This window comes from Maniola jurtina, chromosome 18, assembly GCF_905333055.1.
Source record: "Maniola jurtina chromosome 18, ilManJurt1.1, whole genome shotgun sequence".
Taxonomy (NCBI): Eukaryota; Metazoa; Arthropoda; class Insecta; order Lepidoptera; family Nymphalidae; genus Maniola; species Maniola jurtina.
The window spans coordinates 10,029,244-10,051,485 of record NC_060046.1 but is presented as its reverse complement, the minus strand read 5'-3'; the positions used below and the strand labels follow the sequence as shown (position 1 = coordinate 10,051,485).

Here is a 22,242-nt window from a genome sequence, read left to right as displayed (position 1 = left end):
AAATTACCATCACGGACGATCTGTTCTACACTATATACAAATTATATATTTTCGGTAATTGCTCAATGAAACTTTTGATTTAACCAAATTCGATAATTTAAACTTTTTTTGCCCGTCGTATTTTTATTTGTCGTATCCGCCGTATTGAATCTGTCATGACGTCATATAATAGCCACTACACACACATAAAATGCTAAAAACTACATCATAAAAATATATCCCTCCCATAGCGGGGTAAATGCGGCAATATACTACGCTGAGCATTTCATCGAAGTTTGCGCTGGCATAGTAAATTTTATTCTTTTGTCCTTCAATCACGTAACTTTACTACTATATTTAAGTAATATAGACATGCAATAATAATTGTGACGAGTCTCGTCACGTTATAGAGTCTCATAATTTTTTTTTTTTTTTTTTAATTATATAGACTAGCGCTTGGCTGCAATCAGACCTGCTAGCAACTGATGATGCAGCCTAAGATGGAGCGCGCTTGCCTAGAAGTTGCCTATTCACTCTTGACTTGAAGGTACCCATATTATAGATGGAAGGGAAAACGGACGCCGGAAGGGCGTCCCATATCCTAGCGGTTCGAATTAGGAAAGAGGAAGCAAATCGTTTCGTACGTGTTCGAGGAATTATGAAGAAATGAGAAATATGAGAAAATTAAGCTACTAAAAGCCACAAGAAGAAAAAAAGAAAAAGAGAAAGTTCAGACTTAGTGGCTAAGGACACATTTTGTGATTTAATTTGTCTTAAAATCAGTCAATTAGAGTTTAAAATGGGTTCAAATCAACGCCTCTGTTACTAGTACTGCCACAGAACAAAAATTTTTGCAGGCTGCAACTCCGATTTGCTTACAACTTGATGTATCTTGAATCTTGATACTAATTTTGACAGTGCGATATTTGTTTGAAATACCCCTCTTCCATGCCTCATATAATATTCACCCAGTATTTTCACTCAATCAAAACATCTAATTCGAGCCAACCAGTTAGAAATACAGGAATAGTGTACACCTGAAGTCTATGTTACATCTGAGTTACGCGGTAAGTGCTACAAACTGATGGAAAACGTCCAAGATGTGTGGATCCAGGTCCTGCGTGAAGAGAAGCGTTTCGAGAGTGCTGCTGTACTTTTGCACTTGCTCGTGGTGCTGCAAATAAGAAAATATCTTTTTTTTTTTAAACAGAATATTACTTTTTAAATATGACTAACATTCCCCTTTCCCCTCCAACTAAGCGTCAAGCTTGTGCTAGGAGTGGGTACGACAATAGTGCAACGGGTGGGGTTTGAACCGCCGACCTTTCGAAATTCAGTCCACTCCTATAACCGTTGAGCTATTGAGGCTTATCTATCTTTGAGACACTACATACCTTTCCTAATCCTTATTTCTCTGGGTCGTGGCCCCTTTATATCATTTTAAGGGATTTCTGCCGCGGGTTAGATCCTCCCTCATTAGACTCGACTAACATAGTAAAAGTCTTAACGTGCCCACCAAGTGGAAAAGTTTAAAGTCGGTCCCCCATTCAATTACCGTAGTCCTTCCGTAGTCTATGAAATATTCCATATTATATAGATACCAAACCAATAGAAACCAAAGGGGTATGGGCTTAAGAAGTTTCAGAAACTCACCAGTAAGAAGACCTGTCGCAGTCTCGCCAGGGTGGCTTTGTACCAGTGCGTGTGAGGATCTCGCGCGTCCGTGTCGGCTCGGACCAGGTGCTCCGACAGGATCATGATGAACCTCTGGAATACGATCAGGAACAGACGCTTCTGGTCTGTGTGCGCCATCTCCAAGCGTTCCTCCATACGCTCCACTGCCTGGAAATAGATTATTATTCATTTAGAGAAAGTCGACAAACGTACATTATATTATAATGATGAAATAACACTCATATCATCACCCCGAAAGATAAATCTTCAACAAATATTCCTAATAAAAATTACGTAATATTAATTTTTCCCTAATAAGGTTTACCTCTTCTGTGGGCTTGTCATGATCCTTCTTCTTCTTGCTGCCGCTCTCGTCTTCTGACTCAGAGCTGCTCGAGTCCGCTCTAGCTAGAGCCTCTCTCGCCTCTTGTAATTCTTTACCTATTAGAAAACACTAACATGAATTGAATGCAATTCTTCTATGCTATGTGAATGACTGAAAATAGTTCATTTTATATCAACATCACATAATACGACATTCAAACAAACTTCGACCACAAAGTTTGACCACCTCAAAAAGTGGCTAGCATCTTTAAATTATTGTATTCTGGATCGATTACTTTATTTTATATAGGAACTCTCAGTAACTATAAAATATCTCTAACAGATCACAGATCTAGTATAGAATGTTATATCCTTATATTATCCTCATGCTGCAATTTTCGAAAGACCAATACTCTATTAAACAGTCCTTGCAAGAAGTTAGAATACAGGTCGACTGCAGAAGCTGCCTGTCCGATGTTTGACTCGTCAGTTTATGCCAATGGTATTTACAGAATTAAGGTTTACACACTCCACGATCTGCATCTTGAGCATCTTGTCCACCAGCACTACTTACTCAGTTTGGTGACGTGCTTGTTCATCTTGTCAATAGTGAGATGCAGGATCTCCCACAGCGCGCCGCGCGTGAAGTAGGGCGCCATCTCCTTGCTGAACAGCCAGGTGGCCACGGCCGAGCACTCCACGATCTGCGTCTTGAGCATCTTGTCCACCAGCACGCACACCATCTGAGTGTGACGCTGCCACAGCTCCCACACGTTACGCAGGATGTAGATCTGTGCCTCCTCCGACTCCGCAAGGATCTTGGGAACAGCGATTTTAAAATTAGGAGTAGCAGCATATACGCACATAACATTGCCTTCCAGGGTCTAAGAATGCATGAATAAAATATAGTCGAAACATAGGTAACATACATGTATGTTAAAATTGCCAGACACAAAGGCACAAATAAATTAACAGCACTCATGGCTTAACTAATTTTAAAAATTGAAACTAATTTTAACTAAAAGATGATATGGAAATCTTTGCTTTATATTTTTTTTAACCTTCCTAAATTTTTCGTCCCCCGAAAATTAGCTTCCCCATTTTTTCCATCCCTCTTAAAGAGTTGAGCGTATAAGGAAAATCATAAGTAGATAGACGCAATTGCTTCTGAGATTATTCAATAGAATAATCTCAGAAGCAATTGCGCAATTAGAATAAGCTAATAAGCTTACCTTAAAAACATAATGGAACTTCGATATAGCAGCAAAGCTGTGTGAGATGCTCTTGCTGCCGAGATTGAGCAGGGTCTGGACAAACACGTCTATTTTGAGAGGGTTGTACGCCGCATGCGCCGCGCTCGCGTCCCCTTCCCTCAACGGATTGGGAAGTTCTCTCAACACGTTGAGAGCTTCTTCTGGGGTACATTTGTTGCGCACGCACACGACCAGTTGGTGCGCTGCTTCTGTTCCTGGTAAGGAAGCTGTGGACCAGAAAAAAATACCGTTGTTATTTGGAAATTCTAATATCAACTAAGAAAGGACCTAAAGATACAAGAACTTGTGAAAGAAACATTATACTGACTAGAAAATTAAATAAACACTACTATAATGGCTTGAACATTGTGTTTCCACTAGATTACAACATGGGGTTATTCAAGGGGCGGACTAACAAATTCCTGAAAGGCAGCAACGCATCAGCAGTACCTTGGATGCTGCAAATATTCATAGGCAGCGTAATCACTTAACACCAGGTGACCTGCCTGCTCGTTTGCTCGCTATTTTTGATACTAAAAAAATCTGGAGAGGATGGCAGAGAATTGTCCTAAAAGAAAACACCCAATTGGATATCTTAAGAGGAAGTTACGCTGGTACAAAAAACCTTCAAAATCTTTCAAGTGGGATTTATGGCACGAAGTAGGTAGTGCAGGTCTGACATGAAGGTTTTTTAGTGTTGGAGGCCAAAATCCCTTTTTGGGTACACTAAGCCAGCGGTAGTAAGTAACCACTATTGAATATTAACCGGGTAATTCCGCCGTTGCTATGACATAAGAACTAAGCTGCTCAACAAAAGAAAATCTATTCTTTCGTAATGTGATTGATATAAACTTATAAAGCGCATATAAATTAGTGTTCTGAGATGAACGATCGGTATCTAATACAGTAGATACGGGTATTATCACACTAATATTATAAAGGAGAAAGTTTGTGTGTGTGTGTGTGTGTGTGTGTGTGTATGTTTGTTACTCCTTCACGCAAAAACTACTGGACGGATTTGGCTGAAATTCGGAATGGAGATAGATAATATCCTGGATTAGCACACAGGCTACTTTTTATCCCGGAAAACCAAAGAGTTCCCACGGGATTTTGAAAAACCTAAATCCACGCGAACGAAGTCGCGGGTTTCAGCTAGTACTAAATAAAAGCAGCTAAAAAGACACGAGATGGAAAGTGTTCGCGCTACGAGAAATTTCACTATCCCACTCGCGTGTCCATATTTCATCAGCCCCATTTTGAATAGGAACGACTTCATTAAGTGCTTTTATCTTTTCCTATCATTCAAATTAATTTTATTTCTAGGACAGTTTTTTGATCGCCAAATAATGTTAGTAACGTTTCGGAGTTATGTGCGTGTTAAGCAATGACTGAGTTCTTCGAAACAAATTCAAAAATTATGGTGGAGATTAAACTAATTTAATCACAATAATCCTATGGAGTATCGTGAATAAATTGGTTTTGAATTGGTTTCGAACGGTGAAGGAAAACATCGTGAAGAAACCTGCATGCCTGACCTATCACGGCTGTCAGGGATGATCATCATCATCATCATTATATGACATATGTCTCTTGTGGGGACTTCCACACACTACAAACTAGTGGTCTTCTCGTCATTTAAGCACCTTGGGACCTCAACGTGTATCGGTTTTTCGAACTACGAGTATGTGCCCTGCCCAGCACTTCAGCTTCGCAACCCCTATGTCGGTTACTCTATTTCTCCTACGGATCTCCTAATTTCTGATGATGCGTAGTCTTAGAATAATAGCTAATTGGCACTGCCAACGACTTGTATGTTCCTGGCGTCAGTTGCGTGTGGGATTGATGTTTTTTGTCAATGAAACCATTCAATGCTACTTTACTAGTCAAATCACTTCCTTCTGGTAATCACATTGAAATAGTGTATTTTAATTGCAAAATAATGCGAAATTATGTAGAAAATTGCGAAATATGTGAAGTAATACAAGTACCTATAAATATTTAGTAGAGAGCGGTTTCATAACTTGACAAGAATTTTTTGCAGCTCGATTATAATCGATATATTAAAATTAATAAATAATAAAATAATAATGACACAATAACAACTAAAAAAAATAGTAGAAATAGGTTTTCATTCGTTTTCAAATTTTTAACCGACTTCAAAAAAGGAGGAGGTTCTCAATTCGTCGGAATCTTTTTTTTTTATTTACAGCGCGGTAGGTATGTAGGTACGTTTAGTTACGGAAAGAATTGCAATTTCCTCCGATGTAAAGTGTATGGCAGATGTTAGCACATCGATGGTATTTATGTATTGTATGCGCCTCCATTGATCGCTATACGGACGATAACCATCTCTTGAGTTTCCTAACGAGGATGGTGCTATAATTATCATGTAACTACTTAGTATTGTATGGAAGTGTGTGAAACTATAATGCGTGAGCTAAATTATAATTGTAAAATATAATATGAATGTTTGAATTATAATTTCATTGAACTTTTGAGAGTTTTTTGGAATCAATTTATTCATTAGCAGATAGATGATGCCCGCGACTTCGACCGCGGTTTTTTGAAAATCTCGTGGGAACTCTTTGATTATTCGGGATGGTTTATCCATCTCCGGGATGCAAGCTATCCCTGTAGCAAATATCTTCAAAATCGGTTAAACGAATAGGTCGTGAAAAGGTAACAGACAGACGGACACACATTTTTGTATTTTTAATACGAGTAGGTGTAAGAATGAATTTCTAATTAGAATATCTTTGATTAAAAATACAAAATTTGTATATTTTTGTAATAAGTATACCATACTAAAAAGAAATTCCCTGCATGATATTTATATAAGAAGGCGTTTGATCTTACGCCAGCTAGTGAAAAATGAAAATTAATTTTTTTCCCACACCTATGCTTTTTTTTATTTATTTACTACTCTCTTAAACAGAGACGGTTGCTTGAGATGCTTGGCTCGTTGATGTTTTTAAGACCCCTTTTCTTACTATAATGTAGGTATTTATCAGTGAAATAATTTGAAGAATAGGATCATTAGTTCCGGAATTTACCCCCTACATTCAAAGTTACAGACTTTACCTGTTTATAATAATATTAGTGTAGGAGACAAGCTAAGTTTTCCGCTTACACATTAGTCACTAAGTGGGGTTGATATGAGTGCCTTCAGTCCACGATGTTCGGTGCCTCGGCGGCGCACGCGTCTACATATACGTACAACTAATAAGTAATTAGAGAAATCTATAAGTGGCCAGTTAACCGAACGTGCAGTGAAGTGTACTAAGATGCGATCCGCATTGCTTTGCGTTTTCTTTACACTAATTGTGAGTATAATCAGATAAATTACGCCCGCTTTCCAGAACGAATGTTACTAATAAATCACGTCGAAAACTCGCGGTTCGTTTGATATTTATTTACGAATAGTTTGTATGCGATGGATGAGTGGTTTAAAGTTTTCTGGTAATGTTAATAATAATTACTGTTTTTGTTCACGAGTTCATTTTCGTGGGTTTAAGTTTTTAGGGTTCCGTACCTCAAAAGGAAGGAACCCTTATAGGATCACTTTGTTGTCTGTCTGTCTGTCCGTCGTGTCTGTCAAGAAACCTATAATTTCCCGTTGACCTAGAATCATGAAATTTGGCAGGTAGGTAGATCTTATAGCACAAGTACTGGAATAAATCTGAAAACCGTGGATTTGTTTTACATTAAAAATAGTACATTAAAAAAAAATTTAAATGTGTTTCAATTTTCAAAGTAAGATAACTATACCAAGTGGGGTATCATATGAAAGGGCTTTACGTATGCATTCTAAAACAGATTTTTATTTATTTTTATGTATAATAGATTTTGATTTATCGTGCAAAATGTTGGAAAAAATACCCCAGTACGGAACCCTCAGTGCGCGAGTCTGACTCGCACTTGGCCGGTTTTTTTTTTGTATAAATTATTTCATAAATTCATTCAAAACCCTTTGTTATTGAACAAAAAAGTTGATAAATTAATACATAATTCAGTATTTCAAGCTTTTTCCTCCAAATAATCGTAACGTTGCTACGAATGGCTACGGAAAGCCGGTCATCCCTCGAATGACCGTCTAATGTCGTAGCTATTCGTAGAATAAAGCTACACCTAGCAACTTCTATCGTTGCCCTATTAAATTTTAGCATATAAAAAAAATTAAATAAATTTATAATTTATATTGTGACATTTACTATTTATATTGTTATTGACGAATATTAATAATTATGATAAAAGTTCTTTTGTATAAAATACTGTATGTAATAATATGATAGAATAGATATATTTTTTATTCAAATAAACTTTTAAAAGTATTTTTGAATTGTCAAATGCATCTACCACTCACCTGCTTCGGCATGTTGAAAGTACTTAATACTTTTTATTGCAATACTGCTAAAGGTAACTCAAAAAATATCATACCCGCAACGTCTCCGTAAAAATGTAGGTAACTTTCCCGGAATTAAATTATCCAGGAAGTATTTAAGCATTGATACAATCGTGTGAGTTGTTGATTCATTAAGAATTAACAAACAAACACACCTGGGGATTCATAATATTATGCGTGTTTATAATAACAAGCAACGCAAAGGATGACTTTCTTCATGGTTCCTTGGTCACATTTACTTTAAAACTTGGTACGCTACTTAAGTCCTAAGTACAGATTTGAAGGCTTTCTGAAACGCTTTATCATTTGAATTTATTTTTATGCATAATAGTTTTTGATTTATTATCGTGCAAAATACGACTCTAGTACGGAACCCTCGATGCGCGAGTCTGACTCGCACTTGGCCGGTTTTTATTATTTGTAGTTATAGAGCTGCAAATGCAACACATACCTACTCTATGAAAATTACAACGTACAAGTAGTTAGGTAAAAAAGGGTCCCGTTGCCTTACTTCGGGTACGGAACCCTAAAAAATAGCAGATTAACAGGGCTCTCTCCGTCACTCACTCCATACAATCGTAGTTCCAATTTCATTTGAATATTAAGCAACCAAAGCCCATGAAATTTTGCAGACATATTCAAGAAACTAATATCTGTGTCTCTGATGTTTTAGATTTTTCTAAAAATATGTAGTTTTAAAATTACAGGGGCTCAAAGGTTTGTATGTGAATTTTTAATACCGCGTAACTTTGAAACCGAATATTTTAACAGAAATCTGGAAAACCACAGACATAATTATTAGTTTCTAGAATATGTCTGCAAAATTTCATGGACTTTGGTTGCTTAATATTCAAATGAAATTGGAACTACGTTTGTATGGAACGAGTGACGGAGAGACCCCTCTAAGTAATTCATAGAGCATGCTCTTATTCGTAAAATTTTTGTTAAATGACACGGCAAAGATCAATATCACCTCGGTTGGATAGCGCACCGACCTCGATGTGGGGTATTGTGTCTGGATGTGATTTTCTCATGTCAGTGGGGAAACAGACTCAGTTTTTATTGTTCTATCATTTGCATTGATGCCTTTGTATCATAATCGTAACTTTAATGCTTAATGGTGTTAATTCATTAAATACATGCAGCACGTAGGTACATACTTAAAAGGTAATCTACCTTTATACGAATTTTATGAAAATGGATGAAAGATTAACGGGACAAAACTACTTTTAAAAATTAACATTCTTTAATCAAAATTTTAATCAAACAAGTGTAAATTAACAGCGACAAGTGAAGGTTACAATAACTAGAAGAGAGCTGATAACTTTCAAACGGCTGAACCGATTTTCTTGGACTATTCCGCGCCTATGATCCAAAGTATCTGAGTTTTCCAAAACATCATTTTCAAATAAATAATTATGTATCTAGGCAACGTCCATCTTGACAGCTTGACATTTGTCAATTGACATTATATTATGAACCTAACGGTTATCTAACCTTCTTTTCTACAAGAAAACTAGAAAAGAGCTGATAACTTTTAAACGGCTGAACCATTTTTTTTGGATTATAGCTAAGAACACTCTCGATCAAGCTACCTTTCAAACAAAAAAAAGTAAATTAAAATCGGTTCATTCGTTTAGGCGCTACGATGCCACAGACAGATACACAGATACACAGATAGATACGTCAAACTTATAACACCCCTCTTTTTGGTCGGGGGTTAAAAATATAACCAAACACATCAACAACCCATCGCTGGCCCACTACTGAGCACGGGTCTCTTCTCAGAATGAGAAGGGTTATATGCCATAGTCCGCCATGCTGACCAAGTGCGGCAGGCTTCACACTCCTTTGAGAACATTATGGGGAACCCTCAGGCATGCAGTGTTGTTTTCTCACGAATGTTTAATTGCTTAAAAGTCTTAAAACGCACATAAGTCCCTAACAACCGTACTACAAGGTAGATTTGCGGAAAAAAAGAATTTTTATTAATCGTATAGGTAGAAGGAAAACGTAAGGAAACCTGCATGCCTGAAAGTTCTTCATAACATTCTCAAAGGTGTGTTAAGTCTGCCAAACCACACTTGGCCAGCATGGTGGACTATAGTCAAATAGATCTTATTCTGAGCCTGAGATCTATAGACCGCACTTTGACTTTGCTCAGACTTAAGACACTGTTAAAACGAGACAGCGTTATGACGCTGGCATAAATCTGTCTCGTTTTAACTGAAACTTAAGTCTAAGCAAAGTCTAAGTGCGGTCTATAGATTTCAACCTGAGAGGAGACTCCTGCTCAGTAAGCTGGCGATGATGATGATGATGATGATGATATGTAAACCGTGTTACGATAAATAAAGAAATCGTTTTTTTTTTGGCATATCTACCTTGTATGTCTACGTTTTGCCCTTGAAATGAAAATCGAATGTAAAGCCATTAGATACTGCAATATTACGAGATGTAACTGTACGCCGCTTAAACATCTAGGTCCAGATGTTATCTCAGATAACAGCAAAATAAAACATACATGTAACGCCGTAGCACGTGGTGCGGTGTACCGTGTACCTAATTGAATGTTCGAAAAGAGCAACCGCCGAGTTTCTTGCTGGTTCTTCTCGGGAGGAAGGGAATTCCGAACCAGTGGTAGATTGTTTCGACGATTCAAAAGCACTTGTAAAAGTTTATTTGAATTAAAAACCTTTTGAACAAAGTTACAGGTTTTATCACTAAATCATAATAACATTATTCATTAAGAGCACAGAATTCACCTTGAACTTTAATTAATTAGTTTTTATTATACGAGCACTGTGGGAACATTTAGCTTAAGCTTTTATAACAATAATAAATGCACAATCGTGTTATGGTTGACAAATTAAATAATACCAAGTATAAAAAGCTGATTTTTATGTAAAGCGACACTAATAATAACTATCTAATAAAATACGCTCGGAAAAACTCAATTTGTATGAGTGTATTGGGAAATCGCCTCGGGAGGGTTGGCGGCGGCACGCGACGCGCCGCACGCTAGCCGAGCGCGCACTTTCCCGTCGACGCCGTTTTACTTTCAAACGCATATTAAAATATTTTTTCAGCAATTACGATTCCAATAACCGCGGTCCGATACCTCATTAATATACGGCGAGTGTCAATATTTGCGTTAATTGATACTGAGCGTTTGTCATTCCAGATAATAAGAAGAATCCACGCACAGAACGATGGCTTCAGACCTACGCCCATACCGCTGAGCGACTGGCACCACGAGCGCCGAGCCGGCCGCGCCGCCACCCTGCACGAGACCTTCCGCACGGACGCGCCGCGGGCCGTGGCCGCCGTGCCCGCGCACTACTGGGAGGACGCGCTGAGGCACAGCGTGTACCTCACCCTCGTCAGGGACAAAATCGACCAACTGATCGCCAAGGGCGAAGTTATATCGCCCGACAGTAAACCGGGCAGTTATGATTCAAAAGAGATCGACGATCACGATCTCTGGGATAAAATTAAAACGGCGCCCTTCGATAGAATCCAGCAGGAGGAACCGGGCGCTTACGGAGACGTTACGATAATGGCGAAGGGACGACTCTTAGAAGACGGAGCGGGCTTCCGCTTCGCCGAAGACGAGAGGTCTAAAGAAAAATGCAGCGACGACGACTGCGCGCGAGACGTCAAGGCGTTCTGGTCGGTGAAACGTGTGAGGCAAAGGGAAACGTCCCCGGGGAAATATCACTACGAGCTCACGTTTTCAGTCATCTCGCAAATACCTAAAAAGCAAAGAAAGCCACACGAGAATCCAATCCGAACATTTACAGTCAAGGAAAGTTCACCGTACGGCGTAATAGATAAACCACAAGAACATCGCAGGTTCGGGCACAGGCTACATCCGACGCCGATGCCCGAAAGGGCAATTTGGGTGCATAAAAACATATCACCAGTGAAACAAACCGGCAGGAAACATTACCTCCACGGATTAGATAGGATATTTTCGTCTTTCTTTTCTGATGACGAAGAGGAGGAGTACGATCCTCCTCCTCAAAGATACAAGCAAGGTCCCTTCGTTACGCCACCACCGCCATACTCTAAAATAGGGCACGCAGGAATGTATAATGACCAACACCAACAGATACCCTACCCTTATAGACCTCATCCCGGTAAGAACATTCGGCCGCCTTTGCAGACACCCCCAATACACCCAGTCCAGCCTCAATATTTGGATATGGGGGGCATAATTACTGCATCTAATAACAACCCGTATGCTCCCTATTCACATGACCACAGAGAAGAATCGAGTCAAACGTTTAAGACGACTCGACCAGCTGTCTTACCAACACCACTTCCACATAAAAGCCAGTCGAATGAAGTGACTAACAAGATGTCTGCGGAGAATTTCGACAACACGTCATTAGCTCCCGACAACTCTATGATATACAAAACTTACAATAAGTACAAAACAACACCAGCAAAAGCAAACTACTTTCCAGACCACGTCAGACCACCCATATATAATGCTCCACCCGGTGTTTTCGTAACAATGGACAAGAAACCATTCAAGCCCATGCCCCCTTTGAAATTAATGCACTCGACAAAGTCTCATCGACCAAACAGACCGATTGATTTCAGACCGAGCCCGCAAATTACCGATGTGCAAAGTTCGGATTCCTTTGCTGACAGTGCATTTAGACCGATAACAATGAATTTTGGTGACATTACTGTACCAGAAAAGTTGGATATCATCGAAACCACTAAAAAAGGCGAACAGAACAAAAATCGAAAACCGACTGCGACCGGCAAGAAACCTCCGAAAAAACACGACCACGGAAAACAACATCGCAGCACCACGGCAACTCCCGATATAATAACTGCTCAATCGACTTCCGAGGAAGAAATCGAAACTATGGATTGGGCGAATATATTAGGAGCTTTTACCAAGACAACGCCGATGTTTTCCCAAACAGAGAAAATAAAAGCACCAGAGACAACTACACCGATGACCACCTCGACGACTGTCACTACGAGTACTGCGAGACCGAGGAGCACGACAACCACTGAAGCGCAGCAGGAATCCACCACAACCACAACCACAGCCAAACCCAGAAAGCGTACGCGTCCACCGCCCAAGTTCGCCAAACAAGACAAAATTAAAAAACATAAGAGACTTACTACCACGACCACAACTACGACGACAACTGAAGCTCCACAAACCACACTCAAAAGGAGATCGTCGCAAGACTTGACGCCCCAAGCAACGTCTGCTGCAACAAGTGCTCCGAGAGCTACAACATCTCACAGAGAATCTCACAACAGAACGCAAACCAGTACTACTACTACTACTACTACAACAACGACCACAACAACAACAAAGCCGACCACCGCCAAAACATCTACAACAACACAATCACCGAGCACAACAGCCAAATCAACTGGCTCCCCCACACTACCGAGGAGTAAAAACCGTTTCCGACAGTCAACATTAATGCTTAAAGGAACGTCTATCAAACATGATAGATGGAATGGAAGCAATCAAACGGTCACAACACCATCTTCAATATCAAATAACAATAGAAGAAAAGGTTCTAACTTCCACGGCTACGTATCATCGACCACACCTCGTCCAAACGACGAACAAAGGGAGAGAAGCCACGCTGAACACACGCCTAATTCTAGTGCGGAACCCATTACACTAAGCACTACCGCTCAGACTAAATACGACGAAACTGTTGAACATTATGAAACGAATAGTGTAATACCACTAGAAAGCACCGATAGAGAAAGTGATGAATATTACGAGGATGATTCTAAAGAGGATTCTAAAGACCAATCAGAATTTATTTTCCAACCTACAACCACACAATCATCGATTGAAATGACTACGCCACATACGCCAGCCAGTAACAAAACAAAGTGTAAAAAGAAAAAAACTAACATTTCTACAACTCAGGAATCGGGCGAAATTCATGCGGAGACTGTCGGTACAACACCGAAGACCTACACCGTTACAACAGCGAAAATCCCTAATGAAGCATCGACAACTAGTGATATTTTTGAAGATTTTTTAAATTTCAACTTCAATGATGATGATGAAAAAGATCCAAGTCACTCCAGAGCCGACTTAGACAAGGAAGAGAGTTCAAACCACAATAGTTACTTGAAGATTGATGATGATTTTGAAGAATTCTTGGATATGCATCTATCGGGTAAAAAGAAAACCAACAATCAGTATGGTAGTGATGAAGATGAGGATGATGAAAATGATGATGTTGATGATGAAGAATATGAGAACAGCAAAATACCTTCAATCGATGATGACGCGGTATTCCAATCAGATGAAAAACAAGAATCAGGCAGAAACTCGAATAGAAACGGTGCTAAAGAAAAACGTCCTTACACCTTATTAGAACTAATGGCCATGTCATAGACTGAACTTTTTACTGTAGAATACCAATAATAATGCAGCTTTAATTTATTTCTTTTTATAATTTAATAATAAAAGAACACAAATAGAAAAGGCATTTAATATATATCATAAATCTTGCTCCCCTAACATGACCATCAAGAAATGTTTCATGCGCGAGTCTATACAATTTTCACGATTTTTCTCGATTTGATAAAATCCAGTCATGCTAACCCTATCTTATTTATTGTACACTGCTGCTCCCTCATTGTAAATATTAATATACTTAAAAGTACTATTATTATAAATAGATAAGTTAAATTAAATATAGTGAAGATGTTTTGTAAGCAAGTTTTGATAATAAAAAGAGAATATAAATACTGTTTTCTTACCTGCACCTTCCATAGAGTACTTGTAGATGGGTTCTGGCTTCAAAGGCACAAATGCTGCGAGGGACTCTGGTGTCATGTCCTTTATCCTTTGATGGTATGACAATCTAGAAAAAGAAGTTAAATCTTAGAGAGTATGATAAAAATTTATAAAATTGGGCCAAAATAGCACCAAATTGTTAACATGTTTAGGAGTTAGATTTTTAGTAGCCCTTGATCAATCTCTCCCAATGGTAAGTGATGGTTGATGATGCAATCCAAGATAAAAATCGATCAACCTGAATGGGATATGCCAATTTTATTTAACCACAATGACCTAAGTCTATGTAGTATAAAAAAATAGGGCATTCCAAACAAAAAAAAAAACTGGTGAAGTGCGAGTCAGACTCGCGCACTGAGGGTTCCGTACTTGGGTTTTTTTTTTTTCAACATTTTGCACAATAAATCAAAAATCACGATCATTGTAAATTGATGTGATCTGATTAGTGGAACCTGCACTGTGTGTTGAAGCACACTATGAGACCTCATAGTAACATTTGTGAATACGGGTGTGAGTCAATTTAGCACACATTTGTATTTGTATTTATTGTATTTACAATATTCTACAACTATTTACATTGTATTCTTAGCGCCCTGAAGTCTTGGCGACTTGTCTGGGCGCAATTAGAAACTCCCTAAATTGCTTCTGGTGGGAATCAAATATGTGAACTTTTGAAATCACAGTGCAAGATTTTGCTCCCTTTTTGTTACTTTTGGGAGCAAGATTACAAACTTTGCTGGATAATGTTTTACCTTAAACATTTCCCAAGCACTTCTCTAATGAACCTGGGCTTGGGATGGTCTGGGTCCAGCTGAGCACAGGACTCCCACTCCTCCCACGACCAACGGTACTGGAAGTTGCTTAGATGGTATGCAAACCAATTCGCCAACCTATGGAAAATAATAACATTGAACTCATATTTTTTATGAGGTGAACTACAGAACTGTTTTTGAAAATTCTTCCACCACTAGAAAGCTACATTATTCCTGAGAGACATAGGTTATATTTTATTTTCATTAAAATCAGAGATCCCTACGAAAATTTTAATTAGCTATCCATGCCAGGGCAGGTGGCTAGTTTTTAATAAAAATATTTTTTAAATCTTACCTATCAAAGCATGCAATATTCATAGAATCAATCCTCATGAACAGAATTTCAGTTGCCTGTGCTAAAACTTGTGGCATAGTTGATGGCTGGAGCTTACACAACTCTATAAGAATTGACCCATAGCAGATCTCCAAATATCTAGGAGTAGGCAAGTTAAACAGTTCAGCAAAAATAACCTCCACTATACAGTACTCTAAGGGTATTTTAGCTTTGTATGGGAAACATAGAAGTTGGGCAGCACATTCTTTCCTCTCTAAATGGTATGCTTCTATGATGTTATGGAGGTGCTCTTCTATAAGGAATCTCTCTATGGAGTGTGCTCCTGGTAACACAGGGCCATCGGGGCAGTCAGTGTAGTCAAACATGCGGAAGATTGCTCGTGGCATTGGGTATGTATCCCCATCATTGTGTGGTGGTGGCTGAAAAAAATGAATGCAAATGAAGAAAGAATAAAGAATAAAAAGAAAATTGACTGATTTATAATAACAATAATATAATATAATCTTTATTTAAAGCAACTAGGGCTCAATTAGATAGTAGAATAATTTGAGTACCTACTTAAAAACTAATTGATGAAAAAATAAATGATTTGTGTAGCAAATAACCATTATTTATTAAATTCACAAAAAAAGTTTTTGAATAATAAATCTAAATCTATATAATATTATTTAGTCTGTTCAAAGTGGTAGTTACCTGAATTGTAGGTAGTGTATGCTGCAAGGCCTCACACAAAATGGAATCAAAAGCCAAATAGGGCCTTGGAATATGTTTCTCAGACCAATTATCTTGTCTGAGTTTCCTAATCTGTGCCCACAGACAGTCTAAATACTCCTCTTGCAAGTGTGGGGAGTCTGCAGACCACACTTTTAGTGCTGGCCAGTGTTTCTTGCTGCGTTTGTTTAGAAAAACTTCAATTGTTACAAGTAGATGGTCCAATTGTGATTCCTTCTTTTCATACAATTCTCTGCCCACCCAAGGCAGTGTGGCCAAAACGGCAAAAACAAACCAGTCTCGTCTCACTTGAGGCACACCATCCTCATTCGCGCAATCAACTAGTGTCTCAAGCAAAGTCAGTAAAGATGATGCAGCCAACACGTGGCAGTTCACCAAGTCAGATATAAACCTCAAACAGTACCGAGCCGCGTTCCATTTGCCAGTTTTAAGATTCTCCTTAAAAGTTTTCACTATATAATCAACAAATTCACCGCCAAAATTATAGTTCTTTGCGTTGAGTAGACCAACTAATGTAGCATATATCGTACACTTTTCTGGCATACGTATTGCACACTCTGTTAAAATACGTAAGATTTTAACGCGAAATGTACTCAAATCTGCCTCCAAAACGCTTGCTAAACCTTCCAAGTTACTTTCTAAACTGGAGCTACTCTTCTCTCCAACTCTTAAAATTAGCGACTCCAATCTATCTTCAATCTCTTGGTTTTCTGATACTCGACGACGTTTTCTATGTAGACGCTCTAAAATAAATAAAATAATTACATTATTCGACCATTACACCGACAATATTATAACCTATAATTTACTAATTTTGCAAGCATTACCGTAGCCATCCTCTTCTTCGTGAGCACGTCTTCGGTTCATATTTTTAAATTGAATTATTCAATGATTTAAACCACGAGATTTTTAATTTAAATTAAAAGAATATTTTCTAAATTTCTAACAAGCAAAAACGTAAACTATTTTTGACGCAAATTTTGGCGAATTTGACATATCACAGACTTATAACCAGAATACTAACAAACGATTTTATTATTGTAGCTGTCCTTCCACTGGTACCTTTATATTTTGGTAACTAGATAGTTAGTTATTGTAATTAATATTGTAAAGTGATAATAAGTCCTAATGCACCTAATATCTAAAAAAGTGCACTGTGCTGCATAGTCTTCTTTTGAAAACGGAGTTTTAAGGTTATTTTGCTATGTAGTGAAGTGACTTTAAAAAATGATTAAGTTGACGCTCAAATAGACTAGAAGCTAGAGCCATAAAGCCAGTTGGAAAAAAATGGAAAACATATCTGTTGCAAACTTCTTTCTACTATTTTGTTTTAGTCTGAGGCGTCTAAGATGGTCTATGGTCTGAGATTGGCTTGGCGTGTGTTTTGTTTTTTTACGTTTTACAGAATTTTAAATTGAAAATTGATTTATTGATTAGAATAAAATGTAATGTTCATTTAGGGTATATACTTGTGGTACCTTTTTACCGACCTATCTATTGGGCAATATGTCTTGTAATTATGCGGAAGGACTGTCGCCTTATGAACACAAAGGTGTACTTGGTGTACCTGAGGTGAGTTTTTACAGATTTTTTTTCTGAAACAATAGTAAAACTCATATTTACGTTACTTTATACACAAGTGAACCTTTTCAGAAATTTGATTCCATTGAGAAACTTAATGAAAAATGTCGTGTCCTGGCAGAACTTATAAAAACAAGCAAGCATGTGGTGGTCCATACAGGAGCTGGAATCAGTACATCAGCAGGCATACCAGACTTTCGGTGAATAACACTAAAATTATACCTAGTTATTAGTGGATGGCTTTATAGTGGGTCATCATGGACCTATAAATCATTTGGTTTTTAGAATGGAAGACAGATTTTTCAAGCGTATTAATTTAGTCAATAGCAACATTTCATGTCGATCACTGTGTTGTAAGTTGTAACTGCCTTGGCCTAGTGATTAGCATGTTCGGCCGTGAATAACGCGGGCCTGGGTTTAATTCCCAGTTTGGGCTAAAAGGAATTAGCTACTGGACTGTTCTATGAAGAAACTCAGTACTAGCCCATAAAAATAGAAAGTTGACAGTAATTTACCCCCATGCCTCGTAGAGCATTTCATAATCAAAAATATAAGACATTTTTTATCCTAGGAAAAACTAAGGGGTCCTACCAGATTTTCCAAAATCTAAATCCTAGTTGCAGGATCCTACCTAAAGCTAAATCAATTATGGTGTTATTTTTCCAGGGGCCCTAATGGAGTGTGGACCTTAGAAAAGAAAGGAAAGAAACCCTCAATAAATGTGTCATTTACAGATGCCAAACCAACAAAGACTCACATGATTTTGAGGAAACTAGTAGAAAGTAACAAAGTTCAGTACATAATCAGTCAAAACATTGATGGCCTACATTTAAAATCTGGATTACCTAGGAAATACTTGGCTGAGTTGCACGGGAATATGTTTATAGATGAATGCAACTTGTGCAAGAGGTAAATTAAATCCACTTCAAAACATTTTTTAATCTGATATTTAAAAAACTGGCCAAGTGTGAGTCAGATTCATGCACCGGGGGTTCCATACTAGTCGTATTTTTTCGACATTTTGCATGATAAATCAAAAACCACTATGTACGAAAATAAATAAAATTCTGTTTTAGAATGTACAGTTAAAGCTCTTTCATATGATATCTCACTTGGTACAGTAATCTTACTTTGAAAGTTGAAAAAAGAGATCTTAGTTCAGGGTGAAACACTAGTTTAATTGTAATTTATTTCTTCTCCTACATAACTAAAACTCTCTATAATAGTGGAAAATATACTTGGCCCCTTGAGTAGTGATAATGCAGTTTGTACTGTAACTAATAGTATGTATAATTCATGTCCACAGGCAGTTTGTCCGCAGCTGCCCGGTGGAGACGGTGGGCAAGAAGTGCAGCGGCGTGCCGTGCGCGGCGGGGCACGCGGGCGCGCGGCCGTGCCGGGGACGCCTGTACGACGGAGTCCTAGACTGGGAGCACAGTCTACCGGAAAATGATCTCTTGATGTCTGAGCTACATTCCAGGTACAGTGATTGCAAAAAAAGTAGTCCAATCTGAAATTGCAACATGGCAGTTTGCGCAGGACATAGATTATGTATAACTACTTGACGCCCGCGACTTCGTCTGCGTGGATCTAGGTTTATCAAAATCCTGTAGGAACTCTTTAATTTTCCGGGATAACTTTTAGCGAAATCCATTCAATAGTTTTTACGTGAAAGAGTAACAAACATACATACACACAAACTTTCGCCTTTATAATATTAGTGTGATACTCAAATACTCAAGCCCAGCTAGACTAAGGATTAAATACTCAAGCCCACTGAGATCTGTTTGTGCACCATGCTCCATCATATTATGCCCCATGTTCAGATGGGACTACTTATTCTGTGCTCAGAATTTAAAGAGTTTATTTCCCTTAAATCAGTTTCGCAAAAAGGAAATATTCAGTTGCATGAAGTAGTTGATTTCACTTCCTATTCAGTGGCTCTTCCTATTCATTGCTGAAGAAAAACATGAGGAAATGTGCATGCCTGATTCTCGGTTAACAGTCTCAAAGATATGTAAAGTCTTGTGTCATTTGGCAGGCGTGGTAGACTATGGCCTAAATCCTATTCATTCTGAGAGGAAACCTATGGTTGGTAGTGCGCCACAAAGAGTTGAAATAATGATGCATAAGAAATACTAGAAATACTTTTTTTAAATATTGCTTTTTGTTATAGCCTAGCCGATCTAAGCATATGCCTGGGCACAACTCTTCAAATCATTCCAAGTGGCAACTTGCCATTGGAAACTGTCAAGTACGGAGGGAAACTAGTCATATGCAATCTGCAACCTACTAAACATGTAAGTTGAGTTTTTTAATGTTGACTAACAAGGTCTATACTACATTTAAATGTTGACTAAGTTAGAATTTATGTTAGAAAAATCAGAATCAACCTGCTAGTTTAACACCATGTTTACACCAACAAACAAGTTGTGTTGCTAATCTTACTACTTGAGACAGGAACTACGTGTAAAAAAATTAAAACAAAAAAATAATCACTCAAAATAATATTGATTTCCGTATTTGAATGTCCATCTAATCCATTTTTGATAGTAGCTAAAAAATGTGTAATTATTTTCAGGACAACAAAGCAGACTTAGTTATAAATTATTATGTAGATGACATCTTAGAAAAAATCATGAACATTCTAAATTTAGAAACACCAGAATACATTGAGGCAGATAATTTTATTAAATTAGCCCAAAACACTATTATCGACTGGACTATAAGGCGAAAGGATGTATTGGCATTAGAAAAAGTGTTCAAAGTAAAGTGCAAAGGTGTGAAAAAGAAACGTATATTGGTTAAAAAAAGAAACAATACAGAAATTGGTTTTTCAAATGTTGATGATAAGTCAAAAGTAATCAAATTGGAAAATAGGAAAATGAATGATCCTGCTAGTGATGTCATACTTGTTCAAAATAAAAGGAACAGAACAGAAGTAGCTAGGTTTAGTGATGATAAGCCAAAAGTGATCAAAATCGAAAATAGTACTGCTAGCGATATAATATTAGTTACAGAAATAGGTACTTTTAATAATGATGATAAGTCAAAATTGATCAAAATAGAAAATAGACATGTGAATGGTCTTTCTAGTGATGTTATACTAATTAGAAATACAAGAAAGAGTACAGAAATTTATACTTCTATTGATAAATCAGAAGTGACCAAAGTGGAAAATAACGAAGAGGATGATAATGCTAGTGATTTAATTTTAGTTGAAAGTAAGAGAACTACAGAAGTACTGGTGAATGGTTCAAGCAATGTTAAGTCAGAAGTGATCAACTTAGATATTAATGAAGAAAGTGAAAATGTATTATCTTCTGATAATGAAGATGTAATTTTAATTGAGTAATTGTTTTTAACCTGTGCTGCTTTTATATTTTTTGAGATTTGAGCTTGATTAAGATTTAGTTATAAAAAACTTATCCTGATAACATCTTGAAAGAGAAAAAATTGTAATTTTAAGGATAGGTATGTACTTGAAATACAAAGAAAAGATCACAAAAACTTCATTGAACATATTTATTCTTTCCCATTTTAATATTATACACTTATGATAATAATCACTTGTGGAATGTAACCCATAATGAATGTTATAAAAATACAAAACTATTTGCTATAATATAGACTAACATCCTACTTAAGTAGAATTATGTTATAGTATTCTTTCTACTAACACCTCCCTAAGTCCATTTAAAACTAATAAGGCAAGCCAAGACGCCTATTGTTACAGTACTATCAATATTGTGTCGCGATTTTGGGATCGCAGGATTTCAAGATCATCCTTACCTTCCATTCCTAGTACAGTTCTTGCAATTGACGAAGGCGAGTGGCTTATGCTTGTGTTTAAGTCGTATCCGCATAAGTAAGGTACATTAAATGTGAGCGTTTGCGAGAGCTTGCTCGCGACAGATTGGTCCAACATGCACGCACAATTACGCAATGCTCATGTATACGATGTAACCACAAGTAAAGTTCACTCGCCTTCGTGAATTGCAAGAACTATATTACTTTTAGAATTTCAATACCTCCTTCAATCAATACGTCCTTGCAGGTCGCGTATCGCGTGATAACGTTGGTAGTGTAACAATTACTACAGGCCTCATAATCTTTTTCTAATATCTATAATAAATTAGTTTAATATCTTTGGTTTATTCTTTGTTGTTATGTTGGGATTTCTCTCATAGATTTTACTATGTTTCTTTTATACTGTGAAAGTAGCTTAAAACCTGTTTCCAGAACGAAGTATCTGACTATGGAAATCTGAATTTGACCTTCGCCATTTTTACGTGACTTGGAGAGCACTAAGACAAAACAAGAAACTATAAACTAAAAACAATTGTATGCAAAGGCGGCCTTGTTTAAAGCAATCTCCA

At 37.6% G+C, this 22,242-nt stretch overlaps 3 protein-coding genes across 3 annotated transcripts; 2 read left to right on the top strand and 1 right to left on the bottom strand.

Annotated features, from left to right (window-relative positions):
* Positions 1–893: 893 nt before the first annotated feature.
* Positions 894–17,291, bottom strand: LOC123874222 (nuclear cap-binding protein subunit 1). Its single transcript, XM_045919460.1, has 10 exons — positions 17,110–17,291; positions 16,244–17,025; positions 15,551–15,969; positions 15,196–15,333; positions 14,407–14,510; positions 3,210–3,457; positions 2,552–2,795; positions 1,979–2,094; positions 1,633–1,821; positions 894–1,153 (listed from the first exon to the last, which is right to left on the bottom strand). The coding sequence occupies exons 1-10, from the start codon at positions 17,147–17,149 to the stop codon at positions 1,040–1,042; spliced, it is 2,394 nt and encodes a 797-aa protein (XP_045775416.1). The 5' UTR covers positions 17,150–17,291; the 3' UTR covers positions 894–1,039.
* Positions 6,429–14,166, top strand: LOC123874221 (mucin-5AC-like). Its single transcript, XM_045919459.1, has 2 exons — positions 6,429–6,553; positions 10,817–14,166. The coding sequence occupies exons 1-2, from the start codon at positions 6,515–6,517 to the stop codon at positions 14,036–14,038; spliced, it is 3,261 nt and encodes a 1,086-aa protein (XP_045775415.1). The 5' UTR covers positions 6,429–6,514; the 3' UTR covers positions 14,039–14,166.
* A 344-nt stretch (positions 17,292–17,635) lies between the features above and the next one.
* LOC123874242 (NAD-dependent protein deacetylase Sirt6) lies at positions 17,636–22,009 on the top strand. Its single transcript, XM_045919478.1, has 6 exons — positions 17,636–17,854; positions 17,936–18,063; positions 18,530–18,772; positions 19,170–19,343; positions 20,040–20,163; positions 20,445–22,009. Exons 1-6 carry the CDS (start codon positions 17,789–17,791, stop codon positions 21,216–21,218), a joined length of 1,509 nt encoding a protein of 502 aa, XP_045775434.1. The 5' UTR covers positions 17,636–17,788; the 3' UTR covers positions 21,219–22,009.
* Positions 22,010–22,242: the final 233 nt, after the last annotated feature.

Excerpts from the sequence above, each read along its gene's own strand:
- LOC123874222 (XM_045919460.1), bottom strand. The coding sequence starts at position 17,149 with ATGAACCGAAGACGTGCTCACGAAGAAGAGGATGGCTACG. Across the intron at positions 17,026-17,109 it reads CGAAGAAGAGGATGGCTACG|AGCGTCTACATAGAAAACGT; the intron begins GTAATGCTTGCA and ends TATTTATTTTAG. Across the intron at positions 1,822-1,978 it reads ATGACAAGCCCACAGAAGAG|GCAGTGGAGCGTATGGAGGA; the intron begins GTAAACCTTATT and ends ATCTATTTCCAG.
- LOC123874242 (XM_045919478.1), top strand. The coding sequence starts at position 17,789 with ATGTCTTGTAATTATGCGGAAGGACTGTCGCCTTATGAACACAAAGGT. Across the intron at positions 18,773-19,169 it reads GAATGCAACTTGTGCAAGAG|GCAGTTTGTCCGCAGCTGCC; the intron begins GTAAATTAAATC and ends TCATGTCCACAG. Across the intron at positions 20,164-20,444 it reads ATCTGCAACCTACTAAACAT|GACAACAAAGCAGACTTAGT; the intron begins GTAAGTTGAGTT and ends AATTATTTTCAG.
- LOC123874221 (XM_045919459.1), top strand. The coding sequence starts at position 6,515 with ATGCGATCCGCATTGCTTTGCGTTTTCTTTACACTAATT. Across the intron at positions 6,554-10,816 it reads GCGTTTTCTTTACACTAATT|ATAATAAGAAGAATCCACGC; the intron begins GTGAGTATAATC and ends TTGTCATTCCAG.